This window comes from Gekko japonicus, unplaced genomic scaffold, assembly GCF_001447785.1.
Source record: "Gekko japonicus isolate JY-2015 unplaced genomic scaffold, Gekko_japonicus_V1.1 scaffold596, whole genome shotgun sequence".
Taxonomy (NCBI): domain Eukaryota; kingdom Metazoa; phylum Chordata; class Lepidosauria; order Squamata; family Gekkonidae; genus Gekko; species Gekko japonicus.
In genome coordinates this window covers 140,420-162,370 of record NW_015174859.1, presented here as the reverse complement: position 1 = coordinate 162,370, position 21,951 = coordinate 140,420, and the positions used below count along the sequence as shown (strand labels likewise).

General features: G+C 53.3%; 2 protein-coding genes across 3 annotated transcripts in view; one reads left to right on the top strand and one right to left on the bottom strand.

Moving 5' to 3' along the window:
- Window positions 1-2,942: 2,942 nt before the first annotated feature.
- Window positions 2,943-10,660, top strand: PEX11G (peroxisomal biogenesis factor 11 gamma). Of its 2 annotated transcripts, none has more exons than XM_015424664.1 (5): window positions 2,943-3,020; window positions 5,573-5,761; window positions 9,224-9,402; window positions 9,717-9,767; window positions 10,135-10,660. In XM_015424664.1, exons 1-5 carry the CDS (start codon window positions 2,943-2,945, stop codon window positions 10,340-10,342), a joined length of 705 nt encoding a protein of 234 aa, XP_015280150.1. In that variant the 3' UTR covers window positions 10,343-10,660. The 2 variants fall into 2 exon arrangements, with proteins under 2 accessions (XP_015280150.1, XP_015280149.1); XM_015424663.1 differs by having other exon boundaries at window positions 10,132-10,660.
- A 927-nt stretch (window positions 10,661-11,587) lies between these two features.
- Window positions 11,588-21,951, bottom strand: part of ARHGEF18 (Rho/Rac guanine nucleotide exchange factor 18) — a 14,560-nt gene continuing 4,196 nt past the window's right edge. Inside the window, exons 6-20 of the mRNA XM_015424671.1 lie at window positions 21,516-21,633; window positions 21,051-21,299; window positions 19,334-19,410; window positions 18,555-18,733; window positions 18,297-18,388; window positions 17,940-18,128; window positions 17,301-17,438; window positions 16,709-16,833; window positions 16,368-16,424; window positions 15,919-15,966; window positions 15,082-15,540; window positions 14,137-14,467; window positions 13,609-13,731; window positions 13,355-13,519; window positions 11,588-13,281 (exon numbers count right to left, since the gene is read on the bottom strand). Of these exons, the coding sequence (XP_015280157.1) occupies window positions 13,371-13,519; window positions 13,609-13,731; window positions 14,137-14,467; window positions 15,082-15,540; window positions 15,919-15,966; window positions 16,368-16,424; window positions 16,709-16,833; window positions 17,301-17,438; window positions 17,940-18,128; window positions 18,297-18,388; window positions 18,555-18,733; window positions 19,334-19,410; window positions 21,051-21,299; window positions 21,516-21,633 (2,334 nt within the window). The 3' untranslated portion in view covers window positions 11,588-13,281; window positions 13,355-13,370. The remainder of the gene's footprint in view (window positions 13,282-13,354; window positions 13,520-13,608; window positions 13,732-14,136; window positions 14,468-15,081; window positions 15,541-15,918; window positions 15,967-16,367; window positions 16,425-16,708; window positions 16,834-17,300; window positions 17,439-17,939; window positions 18,129-18,296; window positions 18,389-18,554; window positions 18,734-19,333; window positions 19,411-21,050; window positions 21,300-21,515; window positions 21,634-21,951) is intronic.

Here is a 21,951-nt window from a genome sequence, read left to right as displayed (position 1 = left end):
GATTAAATGGATGCAAAATTTCGGTGAGGAAGTACCGTTTCAATGTTGGGGAAATCTATGGACTAAACGTATTAGATTCACTGCTAGCCGAGCCTTAAGAGAAAACTGGTACAAGATGTTTTAGTCATAGTCATAGAATCATGGAGTCAGAATCACAGACCATGTAGTCCATCCCCCTGCCCAATGCAGGACCAGCCTAAAGCAACTGTGAGAAATATTCGTCCAGCCCAGGAGTCATTTGGGGGGGGGACGCGGGGGGACGCCATCCCCCCAGGTGAGGTGCGGGAGGGCGGGGCCTGGAGCTCCCTGCTGGTGCCCGCTGGAGGTCGCCGCCGGCTGTGGGGAGGACACACTTCCGGTGATGTCAGGGGGTGTGGCATATGCTAATGAGTTATGCTAATGAGTCCCCCTAGCTCTTTTTCTACGAAATGACCCCAGCCTCTTCTCGAATGCTGTCAGTGAAGGGGAGCTCACCACCTCCTTAGGCAGCTGATTCCACCTTTGAACCACTCTGACTGTGAAAACGTTTTTCCTAATATCCAGCCGATACCTTTCTGCATGTAATTTAAACCCGTTGCTTCGGGTCCTATCCTCTGCTGCCAACTGGAACAGCTCCTTGCCCTCCTCCAATTGACAGCCTTTCAAATATTTAAAGAGAGCAAACATGTCCCTCCTCAGTCTCCTTTTCTCCAAACTAAACATTCCCAGGGCCCTTAGCCCTTCCTCATAGGGCTCAGTCTCCAGACCCCTGATCATCCTCATTGCTCTCTTCTGCACCCGCTTGATTTTGTCCACATCCTTTTTGAAGTGAGGCCTCCAGAACTGCACACAATACTCCAGGTGCGGCCTGAATAAGGCAGTATACACAGGGGCTATGACCTCCTGCAACTTCGATGCTATGGCCCTTTTAATACAACCCGAGACTGAATTTGCCTTTTTTGCCACCGCATCTCACTGACTGCTCATATTTAGTTTACAGTCCACCCTTACCCCAAGATCACTTTCGCATACACTACTCCCCAGAAACGTATCCCCCATCCAGTATTTGCGCTTGACATTTTTGTGGTCCAGATGTAATACTGTGCTTTTATCTTTGTTGAATTGCATCCTGCTTGCAACTGCCCACTTCAGAGTATTCAGGTCTTGCTGAATTTTAACTCTATCTTCTTGGGTGTTTGCTACTCCTCCCAGTTTGGTATCATCAGCAAATCTGGCATGTCACTCCAAAAGATATCACAAAGATGGATAAGATTTACAAAGGGGCTCGCTGGAAATGTAAAAAAAAAAGATGGCACCTTTTATCATATGTGGTGGACTTGCATCAAGACAAAGGATACTGGAAAAATATACATGAAGAAATTAAAAATATTTTAAAAACCAAATTTCTGATGAAACCAGAGATTATGTTACTGGGAATCTTAGCAGACAACATAGACAGAGCCTCACAATACCTTCTTAGATATATATTGACAACTGCCAGAGTAATATTTGCAATGAAATGGAAGACAGAAGTCTATCCTACCATAGAGATCTGGAAAGAAAAACTAGCTGAGTATGTAACTTGGGAAAACTAACCAATTATATAAACAAAAGACCACTGAAAGAATTTCAGCAGAAATTGCAAGTTTATTACTCATACTATGGGAAGAATTAACTTTTTTTAAAAAAAAGTTCTGGAATTATCTGAATATCATATTAAAGGTGAAGATATTGATTAGTTTCAATACTTTATTCTGTATTCCACTACTAATTAAATAATTACTAAGAATAAAATTTAGATTTAGATAAACAATTAAGACAATATTAAGGTTTTTACAATGATTTGATTTTAGCATAGAAGTTCATTCAGTTGTTAAACATGTAATTTCTTTTATTGTTAATAGATTATCGCTAACCTTAGGAAAGTTTTTCTTTATTCTTTAAAGAGAGAATCTATCCCAAAATTCTGTAATATTGAAGTTTTATTGTCTGCGTCTATATTTGAAATATATAATACACTTGGTAATACATCTGCTTTTACATGTTGTATATAACAATTCATAATATTTTATAAACCTGATGAATCTATATTTCCCCCTTACCCCTTCTTCCCTCCTGTATCCCCCCCCCCTTTTTAGAGAAAATGATTTAAAAAATCAATTAAAAAATCCATTTTGGAAATGGAGATTTATGTATCATAAACACATGTTGCCTTCCCATGACCAAGACTTAGAGATGGGTCAGAACCACCAGGCTCCCTGCCCCCTGCTAGATAGTGCCAAGGTAAAAGCCCATTTCCTGGGGCAGCTGCTGTGGCAGTTGCCATCCTCCAGGTGGGGGCTGTAATTCTCATGGAATTACAATTAATCTCCAAAACTATAGAAAGCTCCAATTCAGGTGGACAGCGGTGTTGCTTAACAGCAACAGAACCAAGTCTGCGCTTCGTGTGTAGACTGTTCTATAGAAAGCTTAGTTCCCTAACCCTAAGAAGAAAAGGCAACTTCGGAGGGTGACTTCTCTGGAAATACATCCCTGCTGAGTTCTTTTCCCTCCCTCCTCTTAGGGCTCTACCCCCAAATCTCCAGGAATTTCCCAGCCCAGAGACCCTTCATTTTTTTGTGATTGGGGGGAGTTAAATTTCTGAGGACTAAAAACTTGATTCCTAGGAGAGAACAAAATCCGCAGGTGGTCGCGGAGTTGCTAGTCTCCACCTTACAGCGACCAGCTCCCTGGAGAGAACGGCTGCTTTGGAGGGCGGACTCCACGGCATTCCACCCTCCCCCGTTCCGGCCCACTTTTCAGCCTCCTCCCGGCACCCGTAGCTCCCAAATCATCCTCCCCTCCAAACTCTTCAGCGCGCTTCTCTCTGGGGCTTGTAGTTCTCCGCACCCCGGAGGCCACGCCCATGGACGTGTCGTTGCGGCTAGTGATTGGGCCGGAGGAAAGAACCCGGAAGTGTTGCTATGGCGGCGGCTGCGCAGGGAGGGCTGCTCGGCAGGCTGGTCTCGGTGCTGGAGACCTACCGGGGGAGAGACCGAGTGGTGAGGGGGCGGCGCGGGGAGGGGAGGCGGGAGTGGCAAAATGTCTTCTACATCACCTCTTGCCGGCTCCTTTCTCTGACCGGAGATGCTGCCAGGGATCGAATCCCGGACCTTCTTCGTGCCAAGCAGGCTGCTCTGCCAATTTAGCCACAGCTCCTCCCACTGATGGTTATTTGGGTGGAGGGGAGGGGGTCCTTCCTTTTAGTACATCCCACTCTAATACAAAGGGTTGCCGACCTCCCGGTGGTGGCTGGAAATATCCCAGGATTACAACTGAGCTTCAGGCAACAGAGATCAGCTCACCTGGGGAAAATGGCAGCTTTGCAAGGGGGACTCTGGGGCACTATACCCCACCGAAGCCCCTCCCCAAACCCCACCCTTCTCAGGCTCCACTCTCCAAATCTCCAGGTATTTCCCAACCAGGAACTGGCAACCCCAGGGAGGGGCTTGTTGCAGCATTAAAGTGCTTGTGGGGAAGAGAAGCTTTTTGTTCCTTTGTCTCAAAGTCCTATGTGGACAGGCTGGACAGTTGCCAGCTCCTAACTGGGAGATTCCTGGAGACTTCGGGGGTGGAGCCTGGGGGCAGTGAGGTTTGGGGGTGTGAGGGACCTCAGCTAGGTGTCATGCCACAGAGGCAGTCCTCCGAAGTAGCCGTTTTCTCCAGGGGATCTGCCCTCTGCAGGTTTGTTGTGATTCCAGGAGAACTCCAGGCCCCACTGCAGGATGGTAACCCTAGGTGGACAGAGGCAACATTCAAAGGCTGTGCACGCAGATAAGAACATCCCTATTGCCGCATGACGGAGTGAGCTCCCGTCTCTAGTTCCAGCTCCTGCCAACCTAGCAGTTCGAAAGCAAGACATTGCAAGTAGATAAATAGGGACCACTTCGGTGGGAAGGTAACAGCGTTCCGTGCGCCTTGGTGTTTAGTCATGCTGGCCACATGACCACGGAAACGTCTTCGGACAGCGCTGGCTCTTCGGCTTTGAAACGGAGATGAGCACCGCAACCCTAGTCGGACTCGACTGGCTTTCGAGCAAGGGAACCCTTACCTTACCTTACTGGATCAGGACAGTGGTCCATCTGCTGTAGCATCCTGTTTCATGCAGTGGCCAACAAGCAGGCCATGGGGTGGAGGCCTTCCCCCAAGTCTGTATTTTGTGCAGTTATTCATTAAAACATTTCTATCCTGCCTTTCCTCGTGGTTCAAGGCAACTTGCAATAAAAATTTTCCGTTAGCAAACTCTAAACCCCAGCAGGTTGCCCAGCCAGAGCCGTTGGCTGTGCGTGGGCTCGGAAAGGAGGGAGCCACAGGCCAGGTGTGTGACGGGTACAAAGCTAACTGGGAAGGGAGAGTGTAAATCTAGAAATGAAAAAAGTAGAAACTCTCCCAAATTTTTTTAAAGACAAGTAGTAAAACTCATAGGCATATATTGAATATGTAAACACCTACAGCATTTCAAAAGAATGTTCAAAAGAATGTAATGCACATCGTACAGTCACATAAACCACAGACTGATGATACTTAAAGTGGTACAACCCAAAATAGTCCACAAGCACAAGCCCTCTTAGGGGTAACAATGGTCCATAGAGAAAATACTGTCCAGTATACCCCGACAGTAGTGTATGTTATCTTAAGATGGTTTCAAAGACAATCCATCAAAGGGCATAGTGAGTTAAGGTAGGTGCCTGTGGATGAAAATACAAGCCATTATTGAACTATAGATCATTCCCATGATGACTTAGTTTTCAGTGCTATACCAATTAAGGAGCCACTCTTACAATAGGATAGATGCTAAAAAAATTCTTTACCAAACAGCAGGCACATTTTATTCACCTAAGTCCCTGGAACCAACAGGTCTTAATCAACAGAATGACTTCTGTTTTCTTTAATGATGCCTTTATCCTTTTAAGACATCTGTGATGCCATTACAATCAGACACAGCTGGGACAATTTGCCCTTTACTATATCATGCTGGTAGTTGGAATGTCTGACTTAAGAGTCTTTTTGCCTGCTAGACTTGATACCATTGAGCTGTGAATTTGCTAAGAGGCCTTGGACTCCACTTAAAAAGACACAGTATTTTGATATGTTCACAGTCATTGTAAGTATAGTCTATTGATTCTTCATGTGTCTGCATGATTTAAAAATTTCTTTGTGAGGAGTTGTAGTTTCTTTGGGTTTTTGTATTTTCATCCACAGGCACCTACCTTGACTCACTTTACCCTTTGATGAAGGATTGTCTTCGAAACGGTATTAAGATAACATACGCTACCGTTGGGGTATACTGGACAGCATTTTATGGACTGTAATTGCCCTTAGGAGGGCTTGTGCTTGAGGACTATTTTGGATTGTACCACTTCAAGTATCATCAGTCCGTGGTTTATGTGACTGTATGATGTGCATCACATTCTTTTGAAATGCTGTAGGTGTTTACATATTCAATGTATGCCTATGAGTTTTACTACTTGTCTTAAAAATTGTGGGGGGAGAGTTTCCACTGTTTCCTTTCTAGGTGTGTGATGGGGGCTGCCTTGTTCCTTTCCTCTCCCAGGTTCGCACCCTCTGCTATGGCTGCCAGCTGGCGGGAGGGGCGCTGGCCAGGAAGGACCCTGCCCGAGCACCAGTTGGGGGCAGCCTACTAGCCCTGGCAGAGCAGCTGAGCCACTGCCGGACAGTCCTGCGCCTCTTCGATGACCTGGCCATGCTGACCTACAGCTGTCAGTATGGGCTGGGGGCCAAAGTAAGTTGGGGGGAGGGGACATCTCATGTTTTCCCTGGCCAGGGGCTGTTGGCCTTTAACAGCAGGGTGGCGATGCTTGTGGTGCTTCCCCCACATACTTTTTCTTGCCGAGACTCAAGGCAGATTACAGTGTTTCTTTTCTTTTAAATGCAATAAACGGTGAAAACCTTCTGTAAGGGAATGCAGAGACTGGATTATAAGAACCAGAACACATGCAGTAAAGACGATACTATGTGCAATAACCTGCAACCCTCTTCATTTTATAAAAGGGTGAACCATTCTGTTTCAGTAGTAAAGAGCAAGAGTCCAGTGGCACCTTAAGGACTAACAACATTTGTGGCTGGGTAGGAGCTTTAGTGAGTCACTGCTCACTTCTTCAGATAGATCAAGATGGGTGGCCATTAGTTTGTCTGTCTGTAGCTGGAGAAAAGAGTGAGAGTCCAGGAGCACCTTCAAGACTAACAACATTTGTGGCAGGGGAGAAGCTTTCCTGAGTCACTGCTCACTTTTTCGGATAGATCAAGATGGGTGGCTGTTAGTCTGTCTGTAGCTGGAGAAAAGAGCAAGAGTCCAGTAGCACTTTAAATACTTCAAGAAATGAACAGCGACTTGGAGTAATATAAAAGAGAAATTTTATAGGAAAATTCCAAGGTGGGTCTCTCCCTTAGAAGGATTTATTAGCCCAGCATTAATAACAATAAATAAAAAAGAAAGTTACCAGACCTTGCTAAATAGAGAAAATAAATTAAAAACAGAAAAAAAGTTGTTACAGGAAAATAATTTATCGTGGTGGGAACAGATAATGTTGCGAGATAGATATAAAAAGGATATGATAAGAGGCTTTGAAGATCAAAACAATGAACTAGATAAGATTTGGTTGTCCTCAAATGATAAATTAATACAGAAAATGTATGGATTCCTGTTGACTGATTTTGAACAAGATGAAGAAATAAAAGAAGTTATAGGAAAAAATATAGAAATCGATCAGTGGTCAAAAACATGGGAATCTGTTAAATATATGAGAGCTATATCATACAAAGAAAATGTATATAAAATGTTCCACAGGTGGTATTGGTCCCCAAGGAAAAAATAGCTAAATGTTATCCTGGTTACTCCAGCCAATGTTGGAAATGTAAGGCTAATATAGGGACATTTTATCATATGTGGTGGAAATGTAGTAAGATACAAGGTTATTGGAAAATGGTGAGGAAAATAATTCAAGAAATTATGGGAAAGATTTAGCGTTGAAACCGGAAATATATTTGTTAAATATGATACCGAAGGGGTATAGTCAGCAAGAAAAATGTTATTTTATATAATAACCGCTGCACGTCTGTTATTGGCTAAAAATTGGAAATCAGATAGAATACCTTCTAGAGAAGATTTAGTATTGAAAGTACTAGAGTTAGCACAAATAGATAATTTGAGTCTGATGCTGCAAAATAAAAATGAAAAGGTATAGATTGTTAAAGGTATATAAATGGATAGAAGATTTGACAAATGTTTAAGACTCTATACTATATGTAAAAAAATATTGGAATGTAATACTTTATAAAACCTGAATAAAATAATTTTTTTTAAAAAGAAATGAACAGTGACTCATGAAAGCTCCTGTTGTTGTTCAGTTGCACAGTCGAGTCTGACTCTTTGCGACCCCATGGACCACATCACACCAGGTCCTCCTGTCTTCCGTCGTGCTCCGGAGTTTTAATTTACTGTTCGTTGCCTCGATAACACTAACCATCTCATCCTTTGCCGTCCCCTTCTTCTTTGACCTTCAGTCTTTCCCAGCATCAGGGTCTTCTCCAGTGAGTGCTCCCTTCTCATTTGGTGGCCAAAGTATTTGAGCTTCAGCTTCAGTATCTGGCCTTCCAGGGAACAGTCAGGGTTGATTTCTTTTAGGAAAGAAAGCTTCTACCCTTCCACACATTTTTGTTAGTCTTGATCGTTCTGTTTCAGACATTCTGGTGGCTTCCGCAAAGGGACGTATTTCTAGGTGGTTTCCCTGTTGCTGCTGCTGATACAGCACGGGGGCAACATGGTTTCCGCTTGGCAGATCTCCCTGCCCCCTGACAGCAGCGAACCCCCCTCTTCCCTGGCCAATGGGGGGCTTCTCATTTTTTGAGGCGACTGAGTATCATGTCAGTGTTCTAATAACCTGCGTATCAATTCCTGCACCAGTGCTGGAGGGAAAGGAGAGGGTGGAGGGGTAACTTCTCTCTCATGCCAGTTGAGGGTAACACATCATGCGGCTGATGAAGCAGGGTTTGGCTCACAAAAGCTTCTGCCACAATAAATCTAAGAGTGTTGAAAGATCCCAAGGTTCAGTGCTCTTGTGGCTGCGGTGGTCCAACGCGGCATTTGTCTCGTTTGCAGGAGACACTCAGGAAGGGCCCAGGCCTGGCTTAGCAAAATGTCAGAGAAGGGAGGGGGGGCGTTCCTAGGTTACAGGGAAGCGTGCAGGTTCAAAAGAATGATTCCGAAATTGAACAGCTGCCCCTCGGTGCCCCCCTCGGATGAACTTTGGCCATATCAGTCGCTTGCTTGATACCTCCAAGAAGCAGTGATCTTCTAACGTGGCTTGAACACAAACAAGCCTATTTCTAGAACAAAGTCCGAGTCCAGCGGCACCTTGAAGACCAACAAATTTGTATTCAAGGTAGAAGCTTTCATGCATGCACACAAAAGCTTATATCTTGAACAAAACTTTGCTGGTCTTCAAGGACTCAAGATTTTGTTCTGCATGGCGACCCCACCTGAATCTAAGCCTGTTTGCAGTTTGACAGTGAGAGTTAGAAAGAAGAGAGCCCCCCACCCCCCCCCCCGCCCCCCCCCCCCCCCCCCCCCCAGAGAGCCACAGGTCAGTAACCTTTCAGGCAAGAGCACAGCATATTGACACCCAGCAGCAGAAGGGAAGTGGCCCTTGCAGAGACACGGGCCCTGGCATGAGTGAGTCCTTTGTGCACTCTGCCCTCCGCCCCCACCCACCCCACCTCTGGACCAGAGGGGCTTGGTACGCAACTGCCTGGCAGCCGCTCCCCGTGCCTTTCAAGTCCCGGCTTCTCAAAATTGCTTAGCCAGCATCTGTATTGGTTAGAGTGTCAGAGCAGGATCTGGGAGACCCCAGGTTCGAATCTCCACTCGTGCAGTGGAAGCTCGCTGAGTGGCCTCGGGACAGGCACACATTAGCATAATAACCAACCTCCCGGGGTGGTTATTGTGAGGATAAAACAAGAGCTGAGGATAATGATGTGGGAAGGTGCTTTGGGCCCGTTGGGAAGGAAAACAGGGCATCAGTAGCTACGTAGATAATTCTAGCACTTCAACCACATTCTCTATTTCTAGATCAGTTCTTGCCCAAGGTGCACATGCTCAGAGGCACTCATTTCGCATCCTGCAGTCGTGAGCTCTGACCGAGGCAGAGCAGCTGGCCTTAGCTTTTACCTTCTTTGCACACTGCAGGAGGAGGACTCCATAGTGCGCTGGCTCTCTGTCCTCAACAACCTGGCCGACCAGCTCTACTACCCCTGCGAACACGTGGCCTGGGCTGCAGATGCAGAGATCGTCCGTGCCAACGCACCCAAGTGGTGGGCACTGAGCATGGCACTCTGGGGAGCATCTCTGCTCCTGGGGATGGCTCGGTAAGAAAGCTGGTAGTGCAAAGGGGGGCGGGGAGGTATTGGCACAGAGCCCGACCTGATGCCTGCGTGGGTGTGTCACTTTCCCCCAGCCGGAGCAGCCTCCTCTTAAGTCAGAGGTTTGTGATGGCGGGGAGACCTAACCATTTCCCAGACTTCTCCAGCTCTGCCTGCTCTTCCATTGATTGCCTTGGTCTCATCACAGAGCTTTAAAAAAGCACACTGGGGCACGGGGGAGGAGGGGCCAGAAGCACACCTGATGTGCTCCAGGAATTCTGTACGCTGCTGAAGTACCGCCTTTCCCACCCTTCTTCCAGCTCTCTGAGAATCCTGACCCAGCTCAGATGGAAACTGCAAGCACAGCCCAGGTACGACCCCTTCCCTGTGTCTCCCCTGCCGTTTCACATCCTGCAGTCATCTCACATTTCACTGGGACCCCTTCCCACAAGTGCTGCAAGGAATGTCCTTTCTCCCACCTCTGAGAGCTGGTGCTCTCTGGCTGGTCGCTCGCTCTCCTTCAGACACCCCCTGTGCCTCCTCCTGCCTCTCTGGAAGACCCCAGAAGAGGAGCATTCCCGCCCAGGGACCTGTGTGGAGAAGGAAAGCTGCTCCCAGAGCTCCAGAAATTATCTTGTGAAAACTATGGGGTCAAAGGAAACACACACACACACACACGCAGGTTAGGCCACGGCTGGCAAGTGAATTGATGGGAACTCCTTCTCCTTCTCCCAGCAGCGCCAAGGAGCTGAGGGCCCAGGCAAAAGCAGAAGCGCTGACCATCCTCAGCAACGCAGCCGATCTGGCCAACGCCATCCACTGGCTGCCTCCGGGACTTCTCTGGGCTGGGAAGTTCCCCCCGTGGCTGGTTGGCCTTCTGGGGACAGTCTCTTCTCTGACTGGGCTCTACCAAACCTACGAGAAGGTCAGCACCGGGACGGTGTGAGAAGCCGATTCAGGCAGCCGGCTGGCTGGCATCCAGCTCGGGCAAGCACAGCAACTCTTCCACCAGGGTAATTTCTGCTTCCAGCACAGCACAGTACCGGGGGGACACAACTGGCAGGGCAGCACTGTGGATGCCAGGGGATGAAGCCAAGTCCAGGGGAGGTGGGGGTCCCCCTCCACATTCCTGCAAACGGGTTCCCAGCTTGGGGGTGGGTGGGGAGACCTCCTCCTCTAGAGGCCGCCCCCCCTTGGGGGGGGGAGGGGGCCAGCTGCTCACTGTGAGACAAATCAGGGCAAATAAGAATAAAGAGCAAGACTGACAACCAGCACAGGGGTTGAGTCTTCCTGGCTCTTGGTGCACACACCTTTGCTCCCTACCCAGCAGGCTATGGTGGCAAGGCGGCCACAAATCCATGGAGGGCTGCCGTGCGACCTTTCTCCCTGTCCCGTCCTTCCTCCTCCAGTAGACTGTCTGGGCTCTCCTGCACAGGCCTTCACACCAGCCTTGCTTTCCCAAAGCGGTGGCCTTCCTGCAGGAACACACGGAGCTGCCTTCTACTGAATCATTGCCTGTTTTAGCATGACAGTAGTTATATTCTGCTCCGCTCAGTAGGGGAGGGGAAATCAGAGGGAACATCTGTAAAGTGGAGATGCCAGGGACTGAACTTAGGACCTTCTGCACAACAAGCAGATGCTCTGCTGAGCCAGGGTGGCAGCAGCTGAGCCATGTGGATCCAGAGTTTTCAGAGTGTTAACCCAGGTTCAAGTCTCCACTCACACCATGAAAGTATGCTGGGTGACCTTGGGCCAGTCACACTGGGGGCTGCCATAGTTTCTGTTGTCAATCTCTGGCTTGTTAAGGAAGGCCAGCATGACTTAGGACCAAGCAGCTGCTTTTCCCTGAAACTGAGCTCCAGCAGAGTTTTCAAGGGCAGCTCCACTTACAGGGATGTATTGATAAATTCAAATTTCAAAGCGTATTGACAGGTGCTTTAACCTTTGGGAAAGGAAAAGTGTTCAAGCTTTTCTTTGTGCAGTGCTGCGGTGGGTGGAAAGAACTAGGATTTCATTTTCATATTGTGGTTTCCGTGACAATAAATCAAGTAGATAAAGTTTGGGGTCAGCAATAGAGAAGTTCAAGGCACTGAAGTTTCCATTTTTCAGATGTATTTGAGGTTCCCCAATCATTCTGCAGAGAAGAGACAACTGCAATCATTGCTTTTTTTAAAAAAACCATTCAGTGTGCCAGATCACCTTTCTGATCACTAAAATAGTGCACAATTCAACAAACATATTGAACATTTTGAACCAGAGGACTTCACCAATAAAATTAAGAGGACGACGAGACGAAGAGCTTGCTACAGAATTACAGGCAAGGAATGGACTCTATGTCAGGCGCTTGCAGGGGCCACCGGAAGGCATCACTGCAGCTTTGTGCAAGCAGGGCAAAGATGGGGTGTGTGTGTGTAGCTTTTTAAGACACAAGCAGCAGCAGCAGCATCAAGCGGGGTCCAGCACGGGGGAAGTTTCTCTCTCTCTCTCACGCCACAAGAAGGAAATAGAAAAGGTCCTTGAAAAACGCCAGCCGCAGTCTAAAGTGCTCCAATTCTTCTCAGTACAAAAACTGTACACACATAGATTACAAACACGGATGGAGTATGGCACACGTGGTATTCGGGATGCCAGCGGCCTCAACAAGCAGATGGGGTGTGGGGGTGGCAGGCTCAGAGCCCCCCTAGTCACAACTCCAGGCCCCCCTCCCTGCATCTCATCGGCTTCTGGGGGGGCTTCTGGGAAGAGGTGCCACGTCCCTCTCTCGCCCTGCCGCACAGAGGCTTGTTTGACAAAGACAGCCGTGGCCACGACCATCCCTGCCACTGGGCCTGACCTGGCCCTCTTTGACCAAGTCAGACACAACCTGAGCACAGGAAGGTGAGGTTAGGGAAGCCAACTCCTGCCCTGCCGTGCAAAAGGAAATGTATGCCCAGGATCACATCTGCTCTGAAATGGGGGCAGGGGGGCTGATTGATAAAAGCTAAAGGGGGTACAAACAAGGAAGGAGCTTTCCCTCCTGCACTCCCCACAGGATCAAAACTGCTCTCGAGGCTCAGGCAGCAGGTGTGGAAGGGAAGCTGGAACCGTGGGGGGCCCGGTCTCTTTGCACTCCCAAGATATTCTTCCACATGGGAATGGGTTTTATTAAAAAAAAGAAAAGCTGCACTGATCTAGAGAAATGCAGGCAGCCAGAGAGACGCCTCCCCACCTCCACTACCCTTCCTTCCCATGTGACAGCCCTCGCAGAACCGTCCTGTTGACGCTGCAAGGGTGTGTGAAGGGGTCTCATTGCACGCAGACCAGGCCTCTGTCCCCGGGGCGAGGGGTGCACCTGGCGCTTGGCATCGCAGTCATGCAGAGAGCAGATCAGCACGTGACACGGACATCGAGCAGCAGAACGTGGCAGAAGAGACCCCGTCCCGTCCCAAGCAGCGGGGGGGAAAGAGCCGGGCGGAAGCCAGCGGGTGGGACAGTGTCAAGTGTCTTCCCTCCCTTCGTTTTGCCGTGCAGGGTCAAAAGACGTCTCCGCTCCTGCAAATCTGAGCTGTGCTTCCTTCTCTTGGGAAAGGAGACCTGCCGCCACAGCAGTTGGCTTCTGCACCACCACCCACAGCCAGACTCTTTGGCAGAAGCGGCCGTCCCAGAACCCCAAAGAGGGAGGTGTCGGTCTCCTCTGCGGAGATGGGGGAGTGCGGCTCCCCGGCGGAGGGTTGGGACTGGCAGACATGCAGCTGCCCCCCCATCCACGGAGCTCCTGGCCTCAGCCTCTCTTTGCTCACGGGCAGCAGGGAGTTCAGGATAAAGGCTAGGGAGGCACAGGCCGTGGCTAAGGCCCCACCTGCCCGGAAGGGACAAGAAAGCACCTGAGTGGGAATCCCACAAGAGGGCATCCGAGCTACCAGTCCACAAATGGGCGAGCTGTGGAAGGGCAACCCCCCGCTGGGGCCAAGGAGCAGAGGCCTTCTGGGTGCTGGTCAGAAGAAGATAATGTCCTCCTTGGTGGCGGCAGCAGCAGCTGTATCATCCTGGGCGGGCGGAAGGGCGTGGATGCTGCTGGGCTTGACCGGATGGGCAGGGGGGAGCAGCGCTGCTGGGTGACTCTCCGCGGGGCCGGATGGATCCGCTGGGAGAGAAGAAGAGGCCTGAGTGCCGCGACGCCAGTGGCCAGGGCTCCATCAGCTGCCCTGCGTCCGCCCCTCAGACCCAGCTTACCTGGCAGGGGGGCAGTGTTCTGGCCGTGCAGGAAAACCGGGCTGGCCACCTGTCTGCTGCGGGGCCCGGACTCGTCCTTCCCAGCCAGCCGGGGAGTGAGCAGCTGCCGCAGGTCGACTGACGCTAAACACAGAAAGGAAACCCTTGCAGCCCCAGGCCTGCTCCCCAGGTAGCGGAGGCAGCAGCACAGTCCCTGCCGCCGGCTGGGGGAAGCCCTTTTACCGTGGAGGAGCCCCTCTCAGTGGCAGATGCTCTCCTCAGGGGCTGAACAACCTCGGACGGGCAACGGGCTCATTAGGAAGGGAGGCCGCGGCAGCAGAGGAAGGATGCCAGCCGGGAAGTGACTCTGAAATAGCCTGCGTGCCAAGGAGGGGCTCCAACCTCTTTGCTTCAGCCCCTCTCCTCCAGAGGCAAGAACGGTGCCCACCAAGGCAAGGCCCCGCACCAGATTACTCCCAACAGCCCAGCCCTAGTTCCCCCCCCCCCTGAAGCCACTACCGCCACCCTCTGGGCTCCTCCGAGACTCACCCGAGCTGTCCGCCCGCTGGGAGGCCCTGCCAGGCTTGCCCCCTTTCTCTTTGCTGCCCTTGGTGAAAGCTGCCAGCTTGGTGGGGATCTGCTGCTGCACGGCGGCCTGCTTCTGGTTCTGGTTGGTGGCACTCAGGAGGTGGATGGGCACCTCGTTCTTGAGGGGCAGCACGGGACGCCCCTCTGCCGCGGCACTCTCCCGCCGGGCCAGCTCCGTCCGCTCCAGGTAGTCCGCCCCTGAGATGCTGGCCCGTCCAGAGGGCTTCGCGGGGGCCAGGCTTCCTTCCAGCCCTTCCCCGTTGAAGCTGACCGAATGGGTCAGGGGGTGACCCTAGAAAGAAAGAAAGAAAGACAGCCAACGGTTGGGGCCGGCCTCTGTGGAGCTGGGCTGCAGGAGAGGCAGAGGCTCTGGGCAGCTCTCGGGCCAGGCTTCCCTGAGGCCCGACACTCCTCTTTCAAAGGGGCCCTGAGCCCCCCCCCCCAGTCTACCTGGAAGCACAACTGAGCCGACACAAACAGCTACCCTTGACGGCTGTGGCAGAGCACCTGCATGGCCTGCAGTGACAAGGGATTCTTAGGCCCCGAAGGGCCGCATCCAGCCGGAGCCCAGGTAGGCCTGACTCGGCACCCAGAACTGTGGAAAATACCACGGCCAGGCCAGGCGGGCCTCACTGAACCAGCTCTCTCGTGACCCACAGGAAAGCCTCCCTCTCCGAGGCAGACCATACTCGCCCCCCGTCCCCTGCCGAGGCTGAGACTTCAGGCACTCCTCTACTCCACAGGAGCCTGCTCACTTCCTGTGGCCCAGCTTTTTGTGACATGCTGGGGCTGCTCCTCCTGGAGGAAGTGCGTGCGTTTGGGATTGGCCAGCCCCTGAGTGCGAGGAACCACCTCTCCCCCGTCTCCCCGTGACGAATGCAGGAGCCTGCTGGGAGGCGGACTCACCGGGCCCATTTCAGGAGAGAAGGGCCCCGGCGGTTTCTTCAGCCTGCGCAGCTGCTCCAGGCGCTCCCGCTCCTTCTCGACGGCCCGCTGGGCCTCCCGCAGCCTGGCCAGGTCGTGCTGGTAGGCCTCCCGCTGCCGCTCCAGCTCCTCCCTCTCCTGGCCCAGGCAGGCCTGCAGCTGCCGCAGGGCCTCCTCGCGCTCCTGCCGCTGGGCCTCGGCCGCCTCCAGCTCGCGCCGCTGGCGGTCCCGCTCGCGCTCCCAGCGCTGCTGCTCCACCTTCAGCTGGCCCTGCAGCTTCTGCACGTTGGCCAGCTCCTCCCGCTGCTTCTCAAAGTTGCGCTGCCGCTCCTGCTCCAGCAGCAGGCTCCCCCGGGTCGACTGCAGGCGGAGCTGCTTCTCGCGGTCCAGGAGGCTGCTCTGCTGCTGCTCCATGTAGCTGTCCTGCTGTGCCATCACCGCCTGGGGAGGGGGGGAGAGGAAGAAGGCCTCAGCTGAGGAGAGGCTGGAGGGAGAGATTCTGCTGGCAGGGGTCGCCTCAGAAGCTCACCTGCACCCTCCCCCCAAAGTAGCAGAGGGGTTCTGGTCACACCTGTGCACACGGAGAGCCAGGCGTCTAGTGCATGAACAGAACTCCCTTCTAGTCCATGGGGCTGCAGAGGGTCCCCTTTCCCTTCCTGGGTTCAGTGCTTCCCGTCCAACTGCTCACAATCACCACATTTGTCCTTCTGGATGCTTCCCCCCACACACACACACCTACCCATAACGGTCCTTTCCCAAAAAAATCTGAATGCTACAATGCCATAAAAACCCTGGAAGCTGGGGGAGGCGGTGGCTTACCTGCAGGCTGAGAAGCAACCTCAAGAGGGCCTGTATCCTTTGAACAAGCTGGGAAGAGAGACAGAGCGAGGGTGAGGTGGGGTGCTAGCCACCGGGGAGAGAGCCATGCCTCAGGAAGGACCCTTGCAAGGCCCTGACGGCAGGACTGTGGGGGCCCTGATTCAAAGGGGACCCTCTCCTGTGTGGAGACACACCAGGAGGGAAAATGGCAGCCCAGAGGAGCTTCCTGCTTCTCAGCACCTCCGGCTGCCCCAGTCCAAGCCTGCAGCGGGCCGAGAGCGGCTCACTTCCCTTCCTGTTTGGGTTACCGCAAGCCCAACCCCCCTGCTGCGAGAGGGAGAGTCCGGGCACGGCCTGCGTGAAGCCCCATCTCCCTCTCCAATCGGCCCTCCCCTGCCCCACCGTGCCCGAGGCACGCCTTGCGATTCCTTGGCTCTCTGAGCTTGTACCTCTGACTCCACAGCCGGTGGAGGTCGGCCGCTGCCCTCCAGCCTCAAGAGATCACTCTGCAGAGAAGCAAAAGGGAAAGGCCTGCTGGTGGGAGAGCGAGGACTTCGACTCTGACGGCGGCACTCGGGGGCAGGGGCTCAGGTCATAGAATCATGGAGTCGGAAAGGGCCATACGGACCATCTAGTCCAACCCCCCTGCCCAACACAGGACCAGCCTAACGCATCTCTGACAAATATTCACCCAGCCTCTTCTTGAAAGCTGTCAGTGAAGGGGAGCTAACCCCCCTCCCTAGGCAGCTGATTCCACCTTGGAACCAGCAAGCGGAAAACCTCCACTTACCAAGCACGGCCCTTCATTGATGGCCGAAGGAAGCTCCTGGAGAGGCACCTCTGGGTTAGTCGGAAGGCCTCGGCGCTCCCGCACCCACTGGTCTCCACCAGACACCTTCTTCTTGAAACTACCAGCTAGAGAGAGGGTGGAGGGGGGGGGCAAAATGACTGACGGGGGCAGAGAGGAAGCCCTTTCCCAATGGCTCACTCCCCAGCTTGGGGGGGGGGATGAGAAGAAGCCACTGTTCAGCACAAGGCTGGCTTGGCCGGGGTTTAACAGACCACTGAGGAGGAGGGAAAAGCCAGTCGGAAGGTGAGGCCGGTCTCAGGAGCGTCTCCTTGGATAACAAGGCCAAGTGTGCACACCCCCCACGGCTCACGAGAGCCAAGCACGAGCCTGCTGGGGCACAGCAGGACGGTGTGGCCCGAGCAGAGACAGCACAACTCCTCCCCACGAGTGGCCCTCCGGGCAGCTCAGGAGGCTGGGCGGGGAGCTGCCACTCCTCGGCCCCATCGGGAAAGGCTTCGTTCCTATGAGTGACCGAGGCCCGTTGTGTCAGAGCTGCACACTCTGGTGCTCCCGTTCTTGGAATCGCTCTCACTTTTGGCCAGCCCAGCCGCGGCACTGTCGTAGCCCCCGAAGGTCTCCGCTCGCCTCAGTGCACCCGGCGCACAGCTGTCCTCGGGATGAGAGGCCACACTCCCCAGCTGCATGAAGAGCCAGCTCTGGATGCTCTCCGCTAGAAGACACAGACAGGCCTGCTTCAGCGGCCTCTTGGGGGGGGGGGGGGACGACAAAGAGGAGAACTAACATCCTCCCTCCCCCCCTCCAACGGTCACCAGCAGAAGCACAGCAGCTGCGTGTCCTGGCAGAGCTGCAAACGCTGGGTCTCGCCCCACTTTGGCTGTTAAATAACTAGTCAGGGCCAATGCTCCCTCTAAGCCGTGGAGTCCTGTGAGCAAAAACTCCGCTTTGTGAGCTCCTGGCATTAGCGAGCGAGCGATTTGGCTACGGCGTACATTCGCTTGCTCTGGAGTCATCTTTCCTGAGCTAAGACAAAAATGGGTGAGCCGGAGGCTAAAAAACGGTGGGCTAGCTCACACTAACTCAGCTTAGAGGGAACTCTGGTCAGGGCCCTCTACAAGACGGGATCGTGGGCATCCCAGGGTCTCCATCTTTCAGGAGCCCCAGCAGCTGCGGCCCATCGCTCGCCTGCTGGCACCTCTTCAGCACCTCCTACCTTCAGACACCGCCTGCTTGACCAGGACCTCCCCCTGCAGGTCCTCGGGGGACTCCGTCCTGCAGATGAGCCAGGGGCGGGAGGCTTGGGGCGCCACCTCGAAGCCATTCATCTCCGCCATCTCCAAGTATATCTGCTGCTTCTCATTCAGGCTCTGCATGATCAGGTCGTCTTTCACCCGCAGGCGGTCTAGAGTTGGGGGCCCAAGCAGGAAGCACTGAGTCGGTGCCGCTCCAGGGACTTTCCCCGGCCTGTCTGGGAAACAGGGCCTGAGGGGGCTGGCCCCGCTGGAAGTGGCTGCTCCACAGCTACACTACTTTGGGTCTTGAGGTGCTCTGAACCAAACGCCCTCCTTACCATGGAACTCCTTCAGCTTCGCTGCTCTCGCTTCGGCTTGCTTCCTCTCCTCCTCGGGGTCGGCGGGGGTCCTCTCCTCCTCATCGGGACAGCTGCAGAGCAAAATGGACACGGTTCTCAGCTCTGGCCACGCAAGGCTGCCCTGCCTGGCTGCACTTCCCCCGCCCCAGCTCTGTTCGGACTGCGCCACCCCAAGGGGAAAAGGAACCGGCAACGGGCAAGAGGCCAGACAGACTGGGGGGGGGGGGTCACACGTACTTCTCCACTGCCCGGCGGATCTGCGCCATCCAGTAATTCCTGTCCTCCTTGGAACTGGTGTGAATTTCATACATCTCGGGTCCTTTCAGGGAGGCACTGATCAAGAACATGGCTCTCTCCTCATTGGCCACCTCCCGGACTATCAGCTTCTGCAAGGAGATCACTGGCGGCTTGGGATCCTGCAATGCAGGAAACACCTCGGTCAGTCTCTGGCCTCTCCAGAACACCCCTGGACCGCAAAGGCCCAACAGACCATCCTCACAACAACCCTTTAGGGCAGGCATCAATTACTGTCCATGTATTAGATCCAGAGGGGTGGGCCGTGTCAGTCTGTCTGCAGCAGCAGAAAACAGCAGTCCAGAGGCACCTTAAAGACTAACAAAATTTGTGGCAGGGGAGGCGCTTTCGTGAGTCAGGTCTCACGTCTCCAGATACCTTCACCGCTTCAGAAGTGATCTGTGACTCGTGAAAGCTCATCTCCTGCCACAAATTTTGTTAGCCTTTAAGGAGCTCCTGGACTCCTGCTCTGTCCTGCTGTCCCCATGTGGAAGATGCAGTGCTGAGACAGAGTGCAGCCGAGCCTAAGGTCTCCTAGTGGGTTTATGGCAGAGGTAAGATTCAAACCAAGGACCTCCTGATCCCAAGCCCAGCCTCTAAGCCACTAGGGTCCACCAGCCAGGGAAGGACTGAATTCTGCTATCACATCGTCGCTCCTGTGCTCTCATCCACCCACCTACCCTGGGGAGCTTTGGGCACAACCCCTGCTCACAGATACGCACCACAGACGCAAACGCGTACTTCTGGTCCTTCTCCTGTAGCAGCAGCAGAACGTCCGTCAGCAGAACAGCGAGAACATCTGCAGGAGGAGAGGAACTGTCTCAGAGGACAGCCAGGGCAGGCTCCCGGGGCTTCAGGTGCCAAGCACGGATGCTGTAGCCCCTGTCCAGAATCTGCAAAAGCTGGTGTCCCTGGCCCACACCCCCCCCCAAACAGGACAACCAGCCAGAACCGGTATGTAAGAGCAGCCACGGAGGGCGCTGCTGCAGCTCTAACCCACTGGGTGCACCAGATGTTTCACCAGCCAGTCCCTTCCCCCCAAATCCCTTTACATCTTACCCAAAAACTAACAAGGACTCCAAATTTCTCATTTTTGACCTATTTTTCTTTAGATTGCAACACATATGCCAATCTCATGAGGACAAAACCCCCGAGAGCCGATCCCTTCTGCCACTCTGCACTGTTCCCCTAACCCATCTGTTGTTTACTTTTTAAAGATGGGGCCTCCAAACCACCACACAGCACAGCAAGCGCAAGCACCCTCTCTGTCCTTCTGGTGGTGCCAGTGCGCAGATTAGTGGTCGCCTGCAGGGGCAAAGGGAGCAGAAGCCGTGGGTGGGTGGGTGGCGGCTGTGGCCGTGCACCCTCTTCAGCCCCCGCAGCTTGTGCTGGGAAAGGCCTCTCCCCTCTTGAGACCCTGGAGGAGAACAGACTGGCCTAGACTGGCCTGCATGAGGCACCTTCATATAATTTCAAGACCTACATTTGGTTTGGAGTGGGAGCCACAACTCAGTGGCCGGAAACCTGCTTTATTATTTATTGATTAGATTTGTATCCCGCCCTCCCCAAATGGGCTCAGGGCGGCTAACAACAGAGGCAAATGCCATAACAAACAATTAAAACAGCATAACAACAATCAATAAATAAAGTGCGGTGCTCTAGATGTTAAATCTTATCACTCCAAGATGGGTTCCGTTTATCAACCTAGCCTGACAACGTAAGTTCTTTGGTCATCTAGGCGTCTTCCCTGGGTCGGTTCACTTATCTATCTAATCCACTGTCGAAGATGGCAACTCGGTGGTGGCACAATGACGGCGGCGGCTCCTATGCGAAGGCCTGGCGGAAGAGCTCCGTCTTACAGGCCCTGCGGAACTGTGCCAAGTCCCGCAGGGCCCGGATCTCCTCTGGGAGCTCGTTCCACCAGACAGGAGCCGCCGCCGAGAAAGCCCTGGCCCTGGTTGCGGCCAACTTGATGTCCTTGGGGCCTGGAACCACCAGTAGGTGCTGCGCCCTCGACCGTAGTGCTCTTGGGGGGACATATGGGGAAAGGCTTTTGCACACTAGAGGTTCCAGATTCAATTCCTGCCACTCGGGTCAACTCCAAGGGTGCAGGTGAGGGGACCTTGGGAAGTGGGAGGAAGGAGCGGAGCAGAGCAGAGCTACACGACAGCCGCCATCGCAGGATGGTCAGAAGGTTCATGCTCAAATGCAGCCCAGGAGGGGTAAAATCTCACCAGCTTTACATTCTCCAAGTAAACCGGGTGTGTGTGTGAGTGTGTGCCACATGATTGGCCTTCTTAAAAGTGTGAAGTGGCCCAGAGACGGCTGAACCACCCCAGCCAGCCCCCAGCAGCCGGAAGAGGGCTGACTGATCCCCCGCTCAGTGCTCTCGCCGCAGCCTGCACGGAGGAGGGCGAAGGAAGCCCGGCACCTACCGACCTTTCAGGCGCCCCGAGGCAGCTTTCCAGGACAGCATCCCGTCGGTCAGGAGGCGCCGCTGCAGCATGTCCTCCTTCCGGAAGACCAGTCCGTTCTTGAACTTCCCTGAAGACTTGAGCTCCATCTTGGTCACCAGCTCTCGGAGGCGCTGCGCTTTCTCGCACTCGTTCACTTTGGTGTCGACGGCCGTGATGGCCTCCTTGATCAGCTGCAGCGCCTGGGTCAGGTCCTCGTACTCTTTTGTGCCAGCTGCAGAGAGGAGCCAAGGAGTTGAGCCAAAGGGAAAGAAATCTCTTTTTCAGGAGCGGGGAGGAAAAAAACTCGTCTGGAACACAACCAGCGGTCCAATCGACACCCTCCACTCTAATTCCCTCTGCGAGCCCCTGGTGGAAGAGGCTCCCAGCAGGGCTAAAAAAGGAGGCAGCCTGAGCTGAGCTAAGCGCCCCACAGGTGAATCTTGCACACCTTCAGTGTTTTGAATGAGGCGCTCCACCAAGACCGGGTACTTCATGATGCGCTGCGTGACGAGGAGGTTGCACTCCTGGATCCCGAGTCTCCTGACAATGGAAGAATTGCTGATTTTCTACGGAGCAAAAGGCAGACACACAGACACACACACAAGGGGAGGCTTACTCACAGCAATGGTGCTGGTAGCCCCGCCTTCATCCCTGGCTCAAAACTGAGAGGAGGACATTGAAAGTCATCCCCTGCTGGGGGTGCTCCTCTGGTACTCAGAGGTATGCTGCCCGAAGGCCACCGAGGCAGATTTCTCAGCCACAAAAACAAGCCTTTTTCACAGCCGCCTAAGCTAGCTAGTGGGTCCCCGCACCTCACAGGGGTGGGCGGGGGGAGATCTCCTGCTATCCGCCCAGCAACACAGTTAAGAGTGATTCTCTTTCCC

What these genes read in the sequence shown, in the direction of transcription:
- PEX11G (XM_015424663.1), top strand. Translation starts at nt 2,943, where the DNA reads ATGGCGGCGGCTGCGCAGGGAGGGCTGCTCGGCAGGCTGGTCTCGGTG. An exon ending in AGTATGGGCTGGGGGCCAAA is followed by an intron (nt 5,762 to 9,223) that starts GTAAGTTGGGGG and finishes TGCACACTGCAG; the next exon opens with GAGGAGGACTCCATAGTGCG. An exon ending in AAACTGCAAGCACAGCCCAG is followed by an intron (nt 9,768 to 10,131) that starts GTACGACCCCTT and finishes TCCTTCTCCCAG; the next exon opens with CAGCGCCAAGGAGCTGAGGG.